The sequence below is a fragment of the Sminthopsis crassicaudata genome, chromosome 4 (genome assembly GCF_048593235.1).
Source record: "Sminthopsis crassicaudata isolate SCR6 chromosome 4, ASM4859323v1, whole genome shotgun sequence".
In the NCBI taxonomy this organism is placed as follows: domain Eukaryota; kingdom Metazoa; phylum Chordata; class Mammalia; order Dasyuromorphia; family Dasyuridae; genus Sminthopsis; species Sminthopsis crassicaudata.
This window is the reverse complement of record NC_133620.1, coordinates 161,879,621-161,895,557: the sequence shown is the minus strand read 5'-3', so window position 1 is coordinate 161,895,557 and position 15,937 is coordinate 161,879,621. Positions and strand designations below refer to the sequence as shown.

Below are 15,937 nucleotides of genomic sequence, written 5' to 3'. Positions count from 1 at the left end.
GTAGGAAAACCTTGCTTGCCTCTCCTTGGTCCCTCTGACTAAAGGGATATAAATACTAAACTGAAACCCTTCTATATATGTGTGAGTGTGTGTGTGTGTGTGTGTGTGTGTGTGTGTGTGTGTGAGAGAGAGAGAGAGTGTGAGTGTGTGTGTGTGTGTGTGTGTGTGTGTGTGTGTGTATGGAATAGGATAAAATAGAATCATTTTTAAATGTTTTTACCAAGTAAATAATGAGAAATCACTGAAGGATTTTGGGTAGGAAAATTATATGATAAATGGTGGTATAAGAAAAATGCTGTAGTACTCAGGGATGCTACTGAGCTCAGAAGACCCACCATCACAGGGGTTCATCCTATTCTGTTGCCTTCCCTTCCCCTGGTAATCTGGAGTCCATAGGGATCAGGAAGAGAAAAGTGAGACATAGTTGTCTATTTGAGTGAGGAGTCACCCCATTTAATCCTTCCTGTGAGATAGAGAACCACTAGGCTCGACCACTTTGCCTTCCCACTTTATCCAGTATTTATGTCTTCAAGGCACAGGGTATATACCCTACAAACCTGTGATCCTGGCTGTTGTATAAGCCCTATTGCTGGACTTTTTCCTCTGTTCTACTGTGTTGTCTCCCCAGTTAGAATATATGTTCCTTGAAAGCAAGAACTATCTGGCTTTTTCTATCTATATTCCTAGTGCTTCACATAATTCTTGCCACATAGTAAGCAGTTAATAATTGATTTTTATTCATTCATTCAATAATGTATTTATTAATTGTAAAGAATGGATAAAAGAAGCTAATCAATAATCAATCAATCAATAAAAGATTTATCATGTGCCTATGGGCCAGATACTAAACTAAACACTGGAGACAAGGAGAGAGAAGATGGAAGGCTAGTATTATAACCTAGACAATAATGGCCTAAAATAGAATGATAAGGACTGAATCAATCTTTCCTTTAGGTCTAAAGTCTGCTTCTACTATAAGCCCCCCCAAAAACCAAACAAAGCTATATTAAATTTAATAATATGTTTCTATCATTTAACTAAATATTTCAGAATTACATATAAAGAAATCTTTTCTAATAATTTTTTAATAAAGATATGGGCACCTTCAATTAGAACTACTAATTTCTCAAAAGTAAAAGATCTTTTGTTTTTTATCAACTCTTTTAAAGATATCTTTAACTTCACTTGGTATATCTAAAACTTTCACTTTATGGTTTTATCAGTGAAGCTTCAAAAAGGCTTTTTAAACTATAATACATCAAAATATTTTTTAATTTTACTGATTATAGAAATAATATTATAGAGTGGAAAGAAAACAAATCATGAAGTCAGAAGGAAATGTGTACAAATCTTAACTATGGAAACTGATTTTGAGAAGGGCTAAATGATTTGTCCATGACAACACAAGTTATTAAGCAGAAGAAATAGGATTGTATCTTATGTCTTCTTACTCCAAATAAAAAATTCAATCTACTAACTCCTCCTTGTCTATGACCAATTTCTTTAGATACATTTTTAATTGAGGCAAATGGATAGAGTATTTTATATCATCAGTCTCTGCATTTTCAAATTATACTATTGATGGAAGCATTAATTTTTTATGTGAAATTATAACCAAAAAGATATCTATGACCGTCATTTCAGTCATGCCTGACTCTTCAAAATCCCATTTGGAGTTTTCTTGGCAAAGATAGTAAAGTGCTTTTCATTTCCTTCTACAGTTCATTTTACATATGTGGAAACTGAAACAAACAGAATTAAGTGACTTGCCCAGGGTCATACAGCTAGTATGTGTCTGAGGCTGGATCTGAACTCTGGCCTTTCTGAAGCTTCTTCAGACCTGATGCTTTATCTATTGTGCTACCTTGTAGCTTGTAGGAGTTTCTTCTACACTATATTAACTGTAATTCTCTGATTTGATTTCATTTGAAAAAATAGCAGTTTACCTATATGCCAGAAATGCTTTTATACACTTATTATAAAAATATAAATAATATGGTTTGCTTTGAGACTTAGAAATATTTTTTGTACAAAGTCTGTTGCTGCTGACGGCCTTCTTTAATTCAAGTGAATTCTTATTTCTAAATGACTGTTGCTTTTCAATATTTGGATCCTCTGGAGCAGCAGCAGTAGCATATTTGTCAGTGATAAACAATGTGTCTAGCATCTCCACACAGAAAAGGAGATTCTGAAGGTGAGCTACTGATCTAAGCAATAGCTTCTGGGATTCTTCTCATTCCTTATTCTCTGCTACGATGGATGAGGCAGTGTCAGAGTATGTTAATAATGCTCCCACAATGCTCACAGGCTGGATAAGCTTTAGGACCCAACTCTGGGAAATCCTGTTTTATTATTTTTTTAGCTGAGGGACTCAGGGAATGACAAGGACAAAGTGATTCCTAAACCATTTAATGTCGAGTGGGATTTGTGACAGTCATAAAACTATTCAAAAACCTGTAAGAAATTTTGGATAGATGTCCTAAGTCTCAGAACACACAAGAGCATTGGGTTCTACTACCATTCTTCAGGACCTTTACTCATTTCTGGAATTTTATACTACCACAATTATAATAGCTCTTGACATTTGCATAGTACTTTGGCGTTTGTAAATTAATTTATTTCACAACAATACCATAAAACAGGCAGCTAGTGAAGTGACTCACCTATAGTCATGTAGCTATTAAATGTCTAAGGTAGGATTCAAACTCAAATCTCTTGGAACTAAGTCTAAAATTATTTCCTCTACATCTCACTGCCCTTAAATATGTTCATTTAGCCTTGGGATCAAATAACCTCAAGGTCAAACTACCATATTGATGTATACCCTCCCCTTTACCCTAACTAGTCAAAGATGGCTTTTATCCTATCATTAGTGTATTATTTCTCCACCGTGACTCTGCCATCACTGTTGTCACCTAGGTTTAAATGCTTAGTGAACTCTGAGTCTTTCCTTATCTCACATATGTAAGCAGGTGCCATATCTCAGTTAGATCTGGTTCTGTCTCTCCCTCTCTACTCCAGTGGAACCACTCTGAAGCCCTAAATTCTTTTCCATTAGATTACTACAGCTATTGTTGCTAGTAAGTTGCAAGTACAACTCTTCCTTAGCCCATTTGGAGTTTTCTTGGCAAAAAGAATGGAAAGGTTTGCCATTTCCTTCTCCAGCTCATTTCACAGATGGGGAAACTGAGGCAAGGAGAGTTAAGTGACTTGCCCTGAGTCACCCAGCTGAAACAGAGGGAGCAGTCTTCCAGACTCCAGGCCCAGTACTCTACCACTGTGCCGCCTAACCACCCTAGAGCAACAACATGGTGTAACAGACTGACTGTTCTCGTTGAGGCTCACTTCCTACCTGCAATGCTTAATGTGCTTAAGACCAGTGATGGTGAAGTCACTTAACCCCTTAACCATTTAACCTCTTTCCAATCTTATTTCACACTTCTTTTATTAATGTTCTACCCAGACTCAAGCACTCTCTATTCCTGTCCTGCCTTCTCATCTTTGTGGTTTCATCACAATGTCCCCATGAATGGAATGGAGACTCCTTCCTCTGCACATCTCTAAAAATTCTCTCATTTCAAGGTCCAATTTACACACTACCATTGGGATGAAAGGCCGGGACTTAAATCCTGGCTCTGCTGTTTACTATGGGTCTGATTTTAGATAAAACACATAACCTTCTAGGGCCACAGTTTCCTAGTCTGTGAAATAAGGCAGGGGGGTTGGTGGGGGGTGGTGGCAGTATGGTGCTTTTTAGCATTATAGCATATGTGCATCCTCAAGTCTTTGTCTAATTTGAGCTTTTAGATCAGTTATTCTAAGCTAATTACACAGTTGGTGAAGAATTTACAATAGATTCTGTAGAAAGATACCAAAAAAAGTACACCAGTTTTAAAAAATTGTGGCAGTTTCATGGCATACTTTACACGATACTGACAACATACTAAAATCTGCTGACCTAGAATCTGTTATATTTCCTACTGTATAACTCTGTATGAGTGTGAGAACAACAATATCTGAGTTTCCTTTTGAATCACCCATCCTCAGTACTTCTAGAAAGGCATTTCAAAAAGATAAAAAAAAATGTTGCTTTTCAATTAAAGTAACTAAATTTTGAAGGAAAAGTAACTGCATACAATTTCAATGTTAAAAAGTCTTTATTTCAACTTAAATTGTGCTTGAAATAGAGTACTAGTTAACTCAGTAAGTAAAAAAAAATTCAAATCATAAAATAAGGCATAAATAATTTGGCATAATTATAATTTATCTAATTTTAAAAAGCAAATACAACTAATTTTACTCTTAATCTTTGAAAATTCTTGACATGAAACATGCAAAATTGTATGTTTATAATCAATTTTTGGCTAATCTTGAAAAACATTTTATGAGGAAGTAAAAACCTCAAACTTAAAAGATGCGATAGACATTGTTTTGAGCTCCAGTTTCTTATCCATGGTAGCAGCAAATTTATTAGTCAGTGTCTGGATAAAATTAAGGAAATAAACTTTTCTTATATTACATTTTAAAATAAAAATGTTTTAAATAATGAAAGAAGAGATAACATCTTCTATTCATACCTTATGACAACTGGCACAACTTTTAATCAAGGTATAGAATACTTCACAAAATCAAAATTCATTTAACTCTAAACTGTAACAAAAAAATCTTAAGAGCACAATAGGATGGTATAGGATTATGTGATAAAGGATATCATAACCAACTAAATTATGAGGATAATATTAAATGAATTAAGATGTAAATTGCAGTAACTAAGATGCTGCCTAATTATAGTGGAAAAGACTGCAAGCCAGTTTATTGAAAACATCCAACGATTTTAACCAGCTAAAGCACTGAGACAGGGTTCAAGATGTTTCTTGCCTAGAAGATCCAAGCCACAATGGCTTGTAGAATTAAAATTGACTTGTAGGATTAAAGTTGACTTAGAGGGGACAGTGCCATCTAGTGGACAAACCTGACTCACTTTGCATAATCATCAAACATTTCTTAAGAACTTCCCTTTAATGTGAACAGATCCAATTTTTAAATTTACTAAGCACAAGAAATATAATGATTGTAGTACATGTTATGTTTATGTGTTATAGAAGCTTTTATTATTTTGTAGCTCTAAACTGATTCATAATTAAAATTACACAGTTCAAAACAAAATTACCACTTTTTTGAGTACCTATTTATGGGGCATTAGAATGAAGTCACTGCCTAAACTTAAATATTTGTTAAAAAATAAAACATTGATTGATCAAGTCCCTGTAAATTTAAGACAGAAAAGGCCGTTTTTCTAAATACTACTGTTATGGGAATCTTAAAAGTACATTATCTGTGGTACCTTATGACTAAATCTTGTATAACTATATGATTAACCCTTTCAACACCAGGCACAATAAAACTGCCTTCTGAAAGTAAAAATTGTGTTTCTTACCAAAAAAAGCAAAAAGTCAGTAGTACGAAAGACTCAAAAGCCCACAAGCAGAACAGATGAGTACAGAAAGAGAGGTATGCTGACTCTTCACAGATTTTGCTAGAACTGAAAAATGGGTGATACATTTAGCTACTATTGTGGTCTCCAGGAGAGCTTTCTTAAGATAATATAAAAAAAATTATATACATACTCATTCCATTTGCTATAAAAATACCTAAAATTACCAAAGCTGAAGTTTTGGAAACTTAAAAGATTCATTTGAACTAGGTCTAAAAACAACTTTCAGCTAAATAAACAACTTTAAAAACTGAATTCTCCAACATTTACTTAAAACTTTTCTCTCACAGAAAACTTAGTACTCCAAATTTTGTTAAATTAATATATTTATAGAAAGAAATATATTCTTATAAAAAAGAAGTTTATGTAATAAGTGGTAGTTTGACTTTTAAAGTAAAATATTTCAGTCAAAAGATCTATAGTGGTAATAAATACTGTTCAAGTTAGACTTTATAATATATTTGACTAGGTAATCAGAGACCAATTGAATAAGAAAAGATTGACAGGAAGAACAGTGAATTATCATTTCCACCTAACTTTTTATTTTAAATCACAGGTAAATTTGTAACTAATAAATAATTTTGTTATTGAGCTTTATCAGTTATGAAATGGGCAACTGATGGTTGAAGTGTATTTTGGAAAATTTTTTAAATTTATACTTACAAAGATCAAAGGATTATTAATTTAAAGCTATACATATTCCTAAGGATCAGCTATCAGTGAGGGTTTTTTTTTAAGTTGTCTACTGTGGGCTAGATGCTAAAAATACAAAGACAAAGAATGAGATAATTTCCACTTTAAAGGAACTTACATTTCATCAGGAAAGACATGTTTATTTATAAATTCATACAGAATAAATACAGGTAAATTATATACAAAGCAGTTAGGGAACGAGTTCACTAGCTATGAAAGGCTCCACAAAGCATCACACAGAAAGATGGTTCAGGGTATCATCCACTAAATGAATTCTTTTCATTTTAGAAATAGAGAAACAGATCACACAAACAATGTGTTCCAAATACAAGATCTTTTAAAAGAAGTTTTTAAGATTCATAAAATTTAATATATTTTAAAACATATTTAACTATCCTTCGATTAAAAGAACCTAGTTGGCAGATAAAAACCACAGACTAACAATTTTGGAAGGACCAACCACTGCTGCTTAATATGAATAATAAATATAATGAATGATTGAGAAAGTATTTATTAATTGATTACTATGTGTCTGAGACTGTGCTAAATGCTAGGAATACAAATAGAAAAAGTGATACCTTCAGAGGAGAGTCATAGTAGGGTTCTATTAGTTGGGCATATAACAGGGATGGCAAGGTGAACTACAGGACATTCTAATTGATAAAACTTTTTCTAGAAGCAATAATACTATTACTATTACTAGAAATGGAAAGGGATGAAGGGAGGTGTAAAGGGATATGCATGCAGAGGCATGACAAATGAGGATGGCAGATTGAGATGTAATTAAGGGCTAAGTAAGTTTACACACAACTCCCAATCAGGATGATGAGTTTCAAGGTTGAGTAGATTTAAAGCAGAGTGGTACAAAAACTGGATTTGAAAAATATATGGAATGTATTGGACAGATGTTTCCTGGGGCTTTTTCCTCTGCTATTTAGGGTGCTACTCCTTGTTCCAGCTGAGAGAACACATCTGGCTTGAAAACTGTACATCTGAAACAGACCAGATTGCTTAATTCTCCATCACTACATCCTCTTAATTTCCATGAGACCTACGGCAACATCAGTGATTTCTTCCATTCCAGAAACAGTATAGAACTGATGATTTTTCATGGGAAGAAAGTCAAATCCATAAAGCTAAAAGAAATCAAAGGTACTAATGGTGCCATAGTATGGTAAAGCCACTGAAATTCAAATGAGTTCTTAAAACTTAAATTTCCTCACCTGAAAAAATAAGCATAGTACTTATCTGGTCACTATAAGTTTATTGGGAGACTCAAATATGATAATGTATGTGTAACATGTTTTGAAAATTATAAAGCTCTCTATAAATGCATGGTAGTATTTTTATTGCTGCTATTATTCAAATGTAAGGTAGAACACATAAATACAACAAAGATAAAATAATATTTAATAGGTATTTAGGCACAAATTACACAGAATTTATATGTTACTCTCAAATGGAGATATATTTGTAAATGCTGAAGGGGTTTTTGCGCAAGCAAAGAGAGCCAGCTAATATTAGTCTGGAATGAGTTTACAAGGAAGGTGAGGTTCAGTAGTGCTTATAAGACAAGACATGCTTTGGCAAAGAGGGGGTGGGAACATATTCTAAATGGTGGGAACAACATGTGTCTGCACAGAGATGAGAGTGAATGAATAACAAATAAACTAGGCTAATTCAATGATAAAAATTGTAAGTCAGGATTGAAATGATTTTCTGAAGGTATAAAAGATAAAAATATCAAAGATCAAAAAGATCAGTATATTAAATCCTGAAAAACTATAAGCATGGAATCTTTTCTCTAACTTTTACAGAGTGATATAAAATGACCATGCTGTGTAATAGGTTCAATTATAAAGTACTTATCTGAAAATTTATCTTGGACACAGAGAGGAACTGTTTCAAACTGCTTGTTTGAACAAGACAACAGAAGGAATTTTTTTAATGATGTAAGAAACTCTTTTTAAAAAATTTTTTTGTGGTTTGAACTTAGATAATGTTCAACTCTAGAATTATGGGAGAAAGAAGGCACTTAAGATGACAGGTTGTTGATTGTTCGATTTAATTTAATTTAATAATTATGAATTAAACTTCTATGTAATGAGCTAGCAAAGACATACATATTAAAATATAGTAATTATTCTCTGTTAATAGCACTTTCTAGTTCAATACTTGACAAATATTATCTCATTTATCCTTCATAGGAGCCTATTAAGGTAGGGAATACAAAGATTGTCATGTAGTTTGTATAAGTGAGAGAATGGACTCAGAAGAATTAAATAATGTGCATAAAGTCCCATGGCTAGGAAAGCAGTAGAGCCAGGTTATGGGCCCTAACACTTCTGCACCCAAACTAGTCATCTTTTTGGGCTATTATAGTGACATATTTTATAACAATAACAACAACAAAACCAAATATCTCTTTCACTTCTTCAACTCCCCTTTGCTAATAAACATTACTCTTTACCAGAATTCAAAATTCTTGGCTGTCATCAATATGTATCACAGAAACTCCAGTACCTGGGCCATGTAGTTTAATCCATACCTGAAAAGAATATTCTTTACATACTCAACAAACCCAGCTTTTGCAAGAAGACTTATCAGAATTCACTAACTATGAAGGCAGTCAATTTTCTACTTTTGAATAGCTCTCACTGTTAAGAAGTTTTTCTTGAGATAAAGTTAAATTCTACTAATGTCATTTAAATTTTTATTTATTATTTACTATTTATTTATTATTTATAACATATATAATAAATATTATCACTTATTATTTAGTGTATTTTTACTTATAGGTAGGAGTCTTACCTTTGTAATCATAAATATAGACCAGTATTGGCTCATTTTGACCAAATGCACAAAATGCCACCATGTGTTCATGTGGATGAAAAGCAATGTCTCGAAGAGGTGAGGTAAATGAAAGGTCAGAATACATTGCAACTTGGTCTCCTAAAAAAACAAAACAATGATTAATCAATTCTTCGGAAGCTTCATTTTTCCATCATTCAATATACTGATGAGATCATATGTCAACATGAATACAAAGAAATTATAATATCTGCTTATATGAATATAGTCTTTCAAGGTTAAAAAAATACCTTATATACTCTACCTCACTTTATTCTCAACACAACACTGTGAGGGGGCAGCTAGGTGGTGCAGTGGATAGAGCACCAGCCCTCAAGTTGGGAGGGCCTGGGTTCAAATATAGTCTCAGATACTTAACATTTCCTAGCTGTGGGACTCTGGGCAAGTCACTTAACACAACTTCAACTGTCTCAGCAAAAAACAAAACAGAAGAAAAAAAAAACATTGTGAGGTACTAAAAATACTAAGATTCAATAATTTGTAGGTTTATAGAACTACATACTTATAAAGACATTATATAACTATCTTATTAATATTTTTATATTTTCATATGCTGAAATTTAAAATCTTGAATGATTCAGACATTTTAGAAGGCATTTAAAGTAACTATATATCTTCAATTATTTATCCTTTTTTCATATATCCTAGAGTTAATTGGAATTACATAGGAAATTCATAATTTATAAACATCTCAGTTACAAATATTTCACATAAATGAATAGTAAGCTTGCCTTTGAGGCCTCACATCTCAACCACATCTCTGCTGGAACATCTCCAATCCCCACCACCATTAAAGACTGTTTCCTATCCCACCCTTTACTGTCTCAAAAACCTATTTTATATTGCATATACTTGGTATAGACATGTATATGAGTGGAGCTGAGGAGTGGGGGTGGCTGTTCTGAGGGGAAAGAAAGAAATATGTAATATAAATGGGACTTCATCATGATAGTCAATAAATACTTAATGACGAGAATGAGAATAATGTACCTCTAGTTTCCTGAGATGGAAGACATGATAAAAGTTTTCATACGTAAACTAGGTTATGAATGGTACATGAATTATATTATGTTGATGCAATAAACAATTCACTTACATGAGACTCACCTGTCTAGCTTTCTTATCTATATCTAAGAATACCAAGAACAAAGATTAAGCAAAATATACCTGACAAAGTCCATGACTTTTGTTGATAGATGACCCTTTCAGGGCTTTATTCAGGGCTACTGATTCTCAAACACAAGACTAACAATCTTGGTTTTTGGGGTTTCTAAGCCCACAAGAAGCAAATTAGAAAGTTAGAAAAGCGGGAAGGGAGGGAGTGGCAAGCCTGATATAGAAAGAGATTAGATGCAAAAATATAAAAGCAAAGCAAACAACAGAACTCAAAAAAAAAAAACAAAAAAAAAAACAAAAACAGCAGTATAGATTCATGTAGTACAAGTCAAATCTGGCATAACCTAGGGCTTTTCTTGTATTTTAGTCTACTACAATAACCAGTGCTCATAATGATGAATTGGATTTATAAAACAGAGACATTAAATTGTGTTTGGTATACTATTTAATAAGTCAGAAGAACACTGAATACATTTTAAAAAGATTTACCTTCACAAAAGTTAATATTTAAAAATTTTTGCCTTTAAAAAGAATGAAATCTTCTGGTATCCAAAAATCTTTGCAATCCAAAATGGTCTACTAGTTCAAAGTTTCCAGAGGCCAAAATCATGACACTGTTTACATAGCAATTTAATTGGACAATCATGGAAGCCTAACTAAGAATGTTTCCATAGAAAAATGCATTTTAACAATTATAAAATTTCTGGAATACAATCCATTCTAAGTTGGGGATGAAGACAAAATAAGAATATGAGAATGTATACCATATATTTACTCACACTAACAAGCAAAACCTGGAAATCATCTGAAAATAAGGCATTTATTAGCAATGAGATCAAGAGAATGAGAATGAAAGATATGAACAAAAACACTGGAATGATAACACTGAATAAAATATATTCATTGAACATTTAAAAATAAAAAACTTCTATGTCTTATACAATCACTTTAAACAATTATGTTTTAGTATATAACTTTTTTCCCTTTTTGAAAAAAAAAACAAAAACTTAAAGGTAAAGCTTTTAATAAACTCTTAACAGTCAGACTTAAAAAGCAATCACATATCTAAGGACTTGAGATTTCCATCTAGATTTTTGTTGTTGTTTAGACACTTCAGTCATGTCCTACTCTTTGTGATTCCATTTGAAGTTTCGTTTGCAAAGATATTGGAGTACTTTGTCATTTCCTCCTCCAGCTCATTTGACAACTGAAGAAACTAAAGCAAACAGTTAAGTGACTTGTTCAGGGGTTCCACAGCTACTTAGTATTTGAGGCTAAATTTTAACAAAGATGAATGTTCCTGACTCCAGGCCTGTTGCTCTATCCCACTGCACCATGTACCTGATTCTATATTTAGGTCCCATCAGTTAATATTTTAAAATCAAACCAATATTGTAAAACAAAGTATGGAATATCCAAATTCCTTTGGAATTTAAATAGAAAAAAAAAACCTTAAGACTATGGAAAATAATTTGTTTTATCTTTTCCTCAACACTGAAACATCTCTGACTCTGTGCCTTGACCTAGTCACCTACAATGATTTTCAATAGCATTTTGTAATCCAGTATTTTTACTACTCACAATAGAATAATTTATCACATTCAACCAAATAATTTCTATTAGACAAAAAAGAATATTATCAATGGGCAAGACACGATTAATGGATGTTAGATAATGGACAGTACACAAAGGACTGAGATAAAAGAACATTTAAATTCTATTTCATGTACTCTCCAATAACTTATTAAACAAATGTTTTTAATTGTAATTAAACTTTTCCTTCATAAAGCAGATGAGGCAAAGGCATGATGCAAATCAAATTTAAAAGTTTATTCATGCAGAAGAAATTTGAATTCTTTAAGATAAAAATTTCAATTAGATATTATTAAATGTAGATATTTCAATAAATATTTTACTTACAATTTAAAAGAACAGTTTTTACCTAACTATAAAAAGTTACATTAAAAATGGAAACAGTATCAATACGAGATTCATGATTTTCCTCAGGTAATATTCTAATTGTGATACTATCTCATTATAGGAATGTACTTTAAATAGCAGGGTTCAGAGAGCTTATCATTCAAGGAATATTCTGCCAAAATAGAAAATTAGGGAAGAAATAAAAAATGATAAAAAAAATAGAATTGAATCTGAAAGTAGTTTTCTTAGCATCTTTCTCATCTTGATAAAAAGAAATCAACAAGTTTCAAAAATAACAATAAAAGTTTAGACTTAGAATTTTCTGGGAAATAATTTCATTAAAAAGGCAGCGAGGTGGTAGATAGAGCACTGGGTCTGGAATCAGGAAGACTCACCTTCCTGAGTTGAAATCTGGTCTCAGATACTGGTTAGCTGTATAAACTTGGCCAAGACACTTAACACTGTGTTTGTTTTTTCATCTGTAAAATGGACTGGAAAAGGAAATGGAAAACTATACCTGTATCTTTGCCAAGAAAAAGTCAAATGGGGTCAAGAAGATTTGGACATGACTAAAAAGAGTGAGAACAACAACAACAAATATTTTATTAAATGTCTAGTTTCCTATATATTTCCTACATTATTCATTTATTTTATCAGGACTTAAATAATTTCTTACCTGTTTCTGGGTTCCAACATAGGCTATGCCATCCTCACTTCCAGCAAAGAGAAAAGTTCCACATGGTGTTAAAGTACTATGAATTTTCTCCCTGTAGTTTGCAGCACCTACATACTTCCTTGTTGATAACCTAAAAGATAAAACAATCTAATAAATTTTCATTTCTTTAATGTAGCCATTAATCATCTAATCATCTTTAAAAATTCATTTTCAGAATAAGTTTCTTTTAAATAATTCAAGAATATCATTCACATGAAATTTTTCAACTGTCATATTTAGAGAGTGTGTGTGTGTTTAGTTTCCTTCAAAATTTTCCTCCTTTTGAGTTAGAATGATATTAAGCTCTTATTAAAGGCATTTGTTGTTAGAAGAGTTGTTATTATTCTTAGGCTTTACATGTTATATATGATAAGGTAAAAAAAAAAGAGATAATTCAAGGTAAAAATAATTAACAGGAAAATTGTTGTCTTGGGAGAGGTTAAAAGGAGATAATTTGAGATACAAATAATTAAGAGAAATTCCTGTCTTATTTACAAATATCTCTGAAACCTCTTGGATAACATCTCTGTGCAAACATTGTTTTATGACTCTAGTTATGTATAAAAGGAAGTTCTAAAAATGGAATATGTAAGGGTCCTTTAAATGGGCGGTGCCACAGTGCAACAGGAGATTGAGGGGCCCAGAAGTAATTTCTGTAAATATAGGACTGCCCTGTAGGTGGGATCCTGGCCATATTGAGATAGCTTTGTAATGGCTCTCTCAGTAGTTGGCTGTGTGTGTGACCTCACAGGCCCTTTATAAGCCCACTGCAGACAGCAGTCACTCTCTTTAACCTGGCTCCCTAGCCTGGGATAGCTAAGCCAAGCTGATGGATAGCCGAGAGGTAAGGAGTTCGGTAGTGAACACATGGGTCTTCAGACCAGGTGTTCACTAAGGAGTTAATAAGTCAGGACAGTAAGTCAGGGCATTATGTGAGTAGGTATAATAAAGGCTTTTAAGATTACATGTGGCTGTTCTTGAGTGCGCTACCCGGTTATTAAACTATAGATTCAAGAAATCATGGCCAGAGACCTTTGAAGGCCTCAGAGGAGGTGAGCTGGGTAGAGTTGACACTGCAAAGGTCAGTGGTCAAAAGGTACTCTGTTGGGCCTAGGACAGACTAGTAATTGTAACTGCCAGGAGGGCATGTTACAGGAATACTCGCACTTGGTTTATACCTGCCTTGTGCCTGCCAACTGGCGTCCCCTTGCCAGGCAGTTTGGCCTTTCTGGAGGCTAAATGCCTGTCTATCCTTTTATTTTCAATAAAGACTTTGTTTTACTTACAGCATTGATAGCGAATTCATTTGCTACTGGACCTGCCCCTTGAGTACTTTGGGAAGGAGAGAGATAATCAGACCCAGGAGGAGAAGACCTGATCCATCTTGGCTTAGAGATTACTCCTCATCAACATATACTGAAGTTATATATTTATTTTAAATTCTTGTCACCAAACACAGTGCAAGACATACAGTTCAGTCTCTTATGATCTCATGCTTGGGTTATAACAATGTAATCTAACAATGAGTAGTATTTCTTCAGTGACTTGAGAATGATTTTTTAAAACTGCTTAATTTAATACACTTTTTAAAAAAAACACAAATTCAATAAAACAGCAACCTGTCATTTATTCTATAGAAACACTAGTATGAAAGATAAAAATTATTTTAGAAAATGTCCTTTCTACATTAAGAATCCTAGTTCTAAACTTTTACACTGGAAGAGAAGAAGGAATTTCAGAGGAAGAGAAAGTGAACCTTACTCTCATCAGAACTGGTTCAGAGAAAATAACATCTATACTCAATAGGGACACAGAAATCCATCTTACCCTGCAAGAAAATAGGAGGAGAATCGGATATATAAAGGGGGGAAGGGTGATAAAAGAGAGGGCATATTGGGGGAGGGAGTGGTAATTACCCAAACACTTTTGAGAAGGGACAAGATGAAAGAAAAGAATGAATGAGGGGGGAAATAGATAGCAATAGTAATTGTAAAAATAATTTTGAAGCAAATTTCTCTGGTAAGGCCTCATTTCTCAAACATAGAGGAAACTCAATAGAATTTATAAAAAATAAAGAATAATGCCCTATTTGATACATAATGAAAAGATATGATTTGTGCCTAAAGGGCTATAAATTCATGCATATTCTTTGTCTTAACACCCACCACTATTTGGCATGAATACGAAAAGAGATTAAAAAAAAAAAAAAAGAAAATGACCTATATGTACCAAAAATATTCATAGTAATTCTTCTCAGAGCAAAAAACAAAACCTGGAAATTGAGGGGAATAGCCTAATAAACTGTGGTATGTGTTTATGATAGAATATTATTGTTCCATGGGAAATGATAGCAGGATGCTCTCAAGAAGACAAAAATATGGAAAGTATTCCAAGAACTCAAGTGAAGTAAAATGTACTGTATATAAAGTAATAGCAATGTTCCAAGATAACCAGATCTAAATGACTTTGCAATTCTCAATAGTACAATTATCCATGACTACTCCGAAGGACTTGTGATAGAAAATTCTATCCACATCCAGACAAGAAACTAATTGTCTGAATACATATTGAAACATTCATATTCTTTCTGTCTCTCTCTCTCCCTGTTTCCTCCCCCTCTGTCTTTTCCTCTTTCTTTTATAACTTAATTTTTCTTGGGAATTTTATTTTCATTAGGGTGGGAGATCTATATTTTTCTTTCCCACAACTTGACTTATATGGAAATGTTTTGTATAACTTCACACTTAATTGTGGATGGGGATAAGGGAAAGGACCTAGAACTCAACATTTTTAGAAATAAATGTAAAAAAAATGTTTTGAATGTTGACTCTAACTGGGGAAAATATTAAATAAATAAAACAAAACAAAAAAAATTATCCCCAAAATCCAATTTCTGGTTTTTTTTGTTTTGTTTCTTTAAGCACATGATCCTTTAGTATTCTTACTTTGAAAAGAAATAGAAAAAAACATAGATTTAGAGTTGTAAGGAAATTTACAGGTCATCATCTAAGCCAATCATTTTTTCAGAGAAGAAACTGAGACAAGAAATTAAGTGATGTGACCAAGTTCATAATGGCATTTATGTATGGAAGAGCCAGGATTTGAATTTGCATTCTCCTACTCCAAAT

At 32.8% G+C, this 15,937-nt stretch overlaps 1 protein-coding gene across 1 annotated transcript in view; it reads right to left on the bottom strand.

The window, feature by feature from the left end:
* The window catches only part of AHI1 (Abelson helper integration site 1), a 227,732-nt gene that overhangs the window by 137,631 nt on the left and 74,164 nt on the right, over nucleotides 1-15,937 (bottom strand). The window contains 3 exon segments of the mRNA XM_074309767.1: nucleotides 8,999-9,139; nucleotides 12,771-12,788; nucleotides 12,791-12,900. Of these exon segments, the coding sequence (XP_074165868.1) occupies nucleotides 8,999-9,139; nucleotides 12,771-12,788; nucleotides 12,791-12,900 (269 nt within the window).